Raw genomic sequence first — 6817 nt, forward strand, 5'->3', positions numbered from 1 at the left:
ACAGCCAGGGCTACACAGAGAAGCCCAGTCTCAAGAAAACGAACTAAAAAAAAAAAAAAAAAAAAAAAAAAACTTCTCCCTAATTAGTGCAATACATGAAATCTGAGGTAGATGTTTGTATCATGTTTGCAATACTTAAAAATTACCTCACAAACTACTGGCCAATAATTGCTGAAAAGTGTCACTATTCTGAATTTATGTAGTGCAACAAAAACCCACAGCATCATTTACTACTTCACACCTAATGCCTTTTTTTCTTTTTGAGACAAGAGTCTCAAGTAGCCTGGACTGGCCTCAAACCTCATATGTAGCCAGAGACAACCCTTAACTTCTGATCTGGATGTCTCTACCTCTTTAGTGCTTACTACAGGAGTCTAGAGAAGCTGGCTTCCTCAGTACTAGAGATGTTAACTAATCCACAGACTTGGGCAAGACCTCTATCCAGTGAACAGGCCATACTCTAATGTCTGACAAACAATGTTAAACAATCAAATTCATAAACCGTCCATAAAAGAAAACCAAAAAGGCAGGCAAGTGAGTTTTGAAGATTCTTATCTGCTTCAGCTAATCTGGGGAAACAAGCTGTTCAGAGAATCAAGTAACTGAAGTCATAGATTGCGTGAAATTTCCCTTAGGCATTTGACTCCAAGTGTGAGACAACCAAGTGTGGGAGTAACCAGGACAAAACAAACTACATTACCTTCTAATCAACAGGCCCATGCCTATGTTCACTATAAATTATGTATAAAACACATACACATATACTCTGCATTCTACCCTTCACTCATATTCCATCAATATTCACACACTTAAACCTCAAAGCAGTTTTCTTAACATCTCAAGAGATCGTAGACTTTTTAAAGACAAGGTTTCACTGTGCCCTGGCTGGCCTGGAACTTTGTAGACTAGTCTGGCTCTGCCTCCCCAGTGCTGGGACTAAAGGCATGTGTCATCATGGTCAGCTTCTGTCTTTTAAGTTATGTCAAACAACTTTACTGCATCTTCTATATCATAATCTCACCTTTTCTTCTAATACCTATGATCTTAATTTCATAACCTTTTAACTACAAGTTAGCTTTTTTAAACTAAAAATGCTCAAGACCATTTTAATCCGTCATTCTGTAATTTTATTATAACCCTTTGAGGCAAAAGGATATATATAACACCTTAAGCCAAAAATATTTTGATATGATTTAAAATAAAGCCTCAATAAATAAACTCCCTAATATTTAGGATGGTTAGCCTAGTTTCAACATAATGTAATTTACATTAGATTTCTATTCTTTATATTATTGTGCACCTCAAACAAAATATTCAATGCATTTTTAAATAAACCTAGAAAGACAAAATACAGTATAAATACAATAAAAATGCAAGCTCCTAAATTACAATTTATACCATTAACGTGAATATTTTATGAAATGTAATCCACAGAGACTAAGTGATATCTCCTTTCTTCAATGTTGTGATTAACAGGACTTTTATTGGTAGTAAACTAGAGCAAACAATCAGAATAATACATATGTAGTATTCAGTACACACAATAAAAGTTAAAGAAATTCAAAACCTGTATAAAACAAAAGAGAGAGAGAGAAATCATACAGCTTAAGAGATACAGGGGTAAAGGTCCTCTCCATCTTTGATCACACTTGTCTCTGTATCCAATAGAACTTACTGCACTTAATAAGACATACAGACATTTTAGTACTGAGTGTATTAAAAGAATTAAACACATTTTCTAAAAATCTTTTAATGTCAAGTTGGTACCCTTTAGCTAACTAAAGCTAAAGGGTGGAAGGTGGGAAAAGGGAATTAACTAGTATTTTGTAACCATTTTTAATAATTTCTTATTTTCCAAACACTGCTTTTATAACAGAAGTGTTTTACACTTGCACAATATTAATTACTTTATTATACATGGAAGCCTGTGTTAGGCTGATTACACAATGAGACTGCAAACAACCAGTGGTACTTTTCTGACGTCAGAAGAGTTCATAAGACTAAACATCACCAAAAGTACATAAAAACTCATCAGCATAAACATCAAAGTACATTAAAAAATATAATCAGGAAAAAAAATACAATTGCTAAAAAGTGGTTTAGAGCAGAGCCACTGCCTATCAGTAGCTTCAAATGGCAATTAGCGTTCATAGCAAGTTTTGATGACTTTACAAGATCCCTGTACAATACTGACTAATACACCCCTTCAAAATGTACATTAAAGGCTGCAATTTCACAAAGAGTTCTGATGTCATTACTAAATACACACTCTTATCTGTTACACAAGCTATGCCACCAGGTGGGATTACAACCTTGTGACATCTATAGCTTGTACATGGAAATCTGTATTGGGTTTGTTTTTTAAAAAAAAGTCAGGGATGTTTACCCTATTGTTTAGTATTTGAATGCCATAAGACATATAAAATGCATAATCAATTATCTACTAGATGATAAATCACTCTAAAATTGAAACCATCAAGACAGGGAGAAGGAACAAGAAGGCCCAGAACTTTAAGAGGAAGTTAAGAACAAGTACCAAAAACCAGAAGTGAAGGTGGTACATAATAGCATAAATAAGAGAATGTTTTTAGGCCATGTATAATGAATAATGCATACCCCAAATTTCAATAGATTATGTGTCTTGAACTTACTAATACTGAAACCAACCAACCACTTGGGTTTTAATTTTAACACTGTACTCGATAGACATTCACAGAATCACTTAATGGAATTACAGCCTTGTTACAGGTGGATAAAGAGGATGGTTTTTTTTTCCTCTTTTTTTTTTTTTTAAATTAAAGCTATCATTCCAGGCTTTGATCAAAGATCTAAGAATATTTGTTCTACCAAGCTGGAATGAATCTGGGTTTGGAAGTTTGGAGTACATTTAAAAGCTGCAACAAAATATAGGTAGCCAACAATCTCAGAATTTTGGATCAGCCCAGATAGAGATAGCACTTGAAATGTTTTCGATCCCTTACTTAAATGATGAAATGTATATTCTATCAGCCCAGAAAGAGCAATTTGAAATGTTTAAGATCCCTTAACTTAAACAATGAAATGTGTATCATACTATTTGTAAATTGGATATTCCATTACGGTGATAACGTACAGAATTCCCATGCGTTATTACACTTTCCTGAGAGTAAAGCAATTAGAATAACCTTAATCCTAGCAACAAAGTTTCTTTTTTTTCCTTTTTTTCTTTTCTTTTTTTTTTTCCTGTACTTTTTTTGTTTTGTTTTTTTTTTATTTTTTTTTTGTTTTTGCATTTAAAACTTTTGGGCTATTCCCTGACAATCTATACATGTAAATTTGATTGCTAAACATTGTCACTTTGAATGTCAAACTATTTTTAATCTATTGATTTTGATTAAAAATCATAATACAAACAGAGCTAAAATCACACTAACAAAATAAACTAAATATGAAAAGTTGCATTGAAAGGGCATTACATTATTCTTAATAGGATCGTGTAGAAACATTCCAATGGCAGTGTTCTCAAAATAAAACAAAATTACATTAGACTCCCAGCCTGGTCACTCTTGAGACCTTACCTGTAACTCTGGCTGGTGGGTGTCTTTACTCTTGTACTACATGGCTCACTTACATCAGACATCATATTTGTATACCCTGAGAAGTCTGACACTGAAGTCCTGACTCTATGGTCCACTTCTCCATTAGAGTTAGTGATAAAGGTCATTGGCACCCTGCTGCCCGACTTAAACTGAGAACCGAATGCTTGTGCAAAGTTCTCAATCTGGTACGTTGTTCTAGGCTCTATGTCTTTCTGAGGATCGATCTGGCTAGCTAACTCCTGAGATGGAATCTGAAAGCTTGTTGAGGACTCTAAATTTTTCTGTTGTTCCTTCTGGCTAGTCAATTTCTGAGATGAGGACTGGAAGGCTGATGATGTCTCTAAGTTCTTCTGAGAATCTATCAGATCATCCAGCTCCTGGGAAGGTGTCAACTGCTGATGTGTAGCATCCAAAGCAGATAAATAAAGACCTGGTTGAGATCCAAACAACATCCCAAAAGGAGGCTTTGGCAACGAAGATGGCAACACTGAGGTAACAGATTGGCCAAAACCACACTCCAAAGGAGATGTAGTGTATATCTGTTTTTCTGGAAACAAAGTGTGGTTGTGGAGAGGTGAAGACAAGCTGACAAATTGGAAACCGTGTCCAAGAGTAAAACCTGCATTAGTGGATTTTTCAAAAGCCTGTTGGAGGTATTTGGAGTATTCTTGCAACATGCTTGTTTTATCATTTGAAGGTGTTTGGGTGCCTGGGCTCAAATTTTCTTCTTGAACCAATTCAGAGTGTTCTCCTGAGGTGTGTAAATCCACTCGTGGTTCTGATAAATTGAAAGGATCCTCCTTCTGCGTTTCTGATTTGCTAGAGTACTGATCCAAAATACTTTGTAAAACCTCATCAGGAATTCCAGACTTGTCGTGACAAGACTTAATTTCAGCATTTAGAGCTGAGGAGTCAATAAGTGACAATGGCGCCTCATTGTCCAAAACACTGACCCCTGCAGACTGAATGACTGACTGCTGGGAGACCATGTGTCCTACATTGATAGAAAAGGCACTGTTGCTGCTGGCAGTTGGTAAGTATCTTCTCTTCTTTGAAAACTGCATGGCGTCATCATAATTACTACTTATCGGGCCTTGTTTGCCACTTGTACTTTGGAGAAGACTAATGGTCTCCACACTATTATTCGATACTATGCCAAGTGAGCCGCTTGGTTTACCAGACAAGGATTTCTGCCCAACTACGTCTGGTAACGGTGACACAAAATTAAGGTAGCTTTTATCTGTATTCTTTCTGCTTCCTTTCTTAAAGATCAATTTTGGCACCCTTTTCTGTAGTTCATCTATTCCAGTGCCAATTATGCCCCCACTGGTAGACACAGTAGGCATTTCTACTGAATAACTCTGCATGTTTATACTGTTAGACATTTGTGATTCATTTGTTTTGCCAGTCTTGTGTTCCTTATTTTCAATAGCTATGCTTTTTGACTTCGATTTTCTCCTTGAAGAACTTGTATTTCCCTGAGACAACACAGCCAGATTACCCATATTGTTATGGTTTGATGACCCAGGTTCTGCACTAGCGGCTCCTTTTGCTATGGCTTCACCACATGTGCGCCTGTGCTTCAACAATCTGTCAGTCCTTGAAAAATACTGTTGGCAAGTGTCACACTTATATGGCTTTTCTCCACTATGTGTCCTCTTGTGTCTCTCCATATGGTACTTCTGAATAAACTTCATGCTGCACTGATCGCATCCAAAGGGTTTCTCTCTGCTGTGAATTTTCTCGTGTCTCTGCAGTAGGTATTTCTGAATGAAACCCATACTACACTGGCTGCACTGGAAAGGTCTTTCTCCAGTGTGAATGAGGACATGTCTCCGCAGGTGGTAGGAGCTCCTGAAAGCAGCACTACAGTGATCACAGATATGAGGTTTCTGGCTTGGGGACAGGACGGCACCTTCTCCCTCTCCAACCAAAGGTTTGGAAGATGCACTTGGCTTCCTCTTGGCTTTGATTCCCTGAGATTCTGGCTTTGGCCTCTTTGCCTTTTTGACGTTAGTGTCCTGCTTTGGCTCCTCGTTGCCATGGTCATCAGTCCTGCTACCGCTGCTCAGTAATACATCACGGTGGTGCTGGGCTGGTTGCTGCTGGACATGCTGGTGGAGAATACTGAGGTCTTGGATGACGCCGTGGCTCCCCCCTTCCCCTCCTCCTAGGCCTGGTGATCTCTCTTCAGCCCCAGCGAACAGCCCCCCATAGTGGTGGTGGTGATGGTGGTGGTGGGACTGCTGCTCCTCGGTATCTGCAGGTTTCTCCTGCTTGATGCTCACCAAGGACTGCAAGAATCCCCAGGAGGTCCTCTGCGAAGGGAAGGCCGCGGCTGACGCCGCCGGCTCCTTCTTGAAAGTCATGTCCGGGGCTGGCGGAGGGGGGGGGCTCAGCGGCCGGGGCTGCGGAGGTAGAGGAGGATAACACGCACTGCGGGGGAGGGGCGGCCGTCCCCGCCGGCCGGGTGAAGCTGGTGACCGGGGGGAGCCGGTGGTTGAACATAACCATACTCTGGGGGAAGGTGGGCTCCATCTCTGCTCTCCTGCCGCCGCCGCTGCCGGAGCTGCCGCCGGAGCCGCTACCACCGCTACTGCCGGGACCGCCGCTGAGGAACCCGCTGCCGATTTTCATACCCCGGAGGAGGCCTGGCTGCGGAGAGGAGGGAGAGGAGGGAAGAGGGGGAACGGCGGTAGGGCCGGGCCCGGGGCCGGGACCACCGCAGCGTTTGGGACCCGCCGCGCCGCCGCCCAGCCCGCACCGCGCCCGGCGCCCGTCCGCAACCTCGCCGCCTCCGGCCCGGCGCGCTCTACCCCGCGGCCTTCTTGGCCGCTCCCGCGCCCGCCCCGGCCCGCCGGCCACACTTACGGGTTCCGCCGCCGCCGCAGCCGCCGTCGCCTCCAGTTAATAAAAATAACGCCGTCCTCTCCACAATGGAATTAAAAGCCTCCCGGCTTCTGCGCAGCCGCGGCGCGGTGTCTGCCGGGAAGTCCTCGACCGGACCAGAGGGGAGCTCTGCGAGCTCAGTGCGCCTGCGCCTCAGTTTCCGCCTGGCCACCCTGTCAATCAAGGGGGCGGTTGGGCGGAGCAGCTGGGGGCTAGGCGGGAGGGGCGGGGACTTAAAGGCCGGCAGCGGAGGGTCTTCCGCAGCGAGGGGACGTGATTGGTGGCTCTGCCTTGGGCAGAAAGTGGCTGAGGGTTTCTGGGGAAAAGACGCTCGGGAGGTGGAACTCAAG

The 6817-nt window shown here is 42.4% G+C and overlaps 1 protein-coding gene across 1 annotated transcript; it reads right to left on the reverse strand.

The window, feature by feature from the left end:
* Nucleotides 1–1106: 1106 nt before the first annotated feature.
* On the reverse strand, nt 1107–6504 carry Znf281 (zinc finger protein 281). Its single transcript, XM_028773780.1, is given in 3 exon segments — nt 1107–5971; nt 5973–6229; nt 6450–6504. Coding segments are annotated over 2 exon segments (2661 nt in total). The 5' UTR covers nt 6216–6229; nt 6450–6504; the 3' UTR covers nt 1107–3553.
* Between the last annotated feature and the right edge of the window lie 313 nt (nt 6505–6817).

Source organism: Grammomys surdaster, unplaced genomic scaffold (assembly GCF_004785775.1).
Source record: "Grammomys surdaster isolate TR1022 unplaced genomic scaffold, NIH_TR_1.0 234, whole genome shotgun sequence".
Taxonomy (NCBI): domain Eukaryota; kingdom Metazoa; phylum Chordata; class Mammalia; order Rodentia; family Muridae; genus Grammomys; species Grammomys surdaster.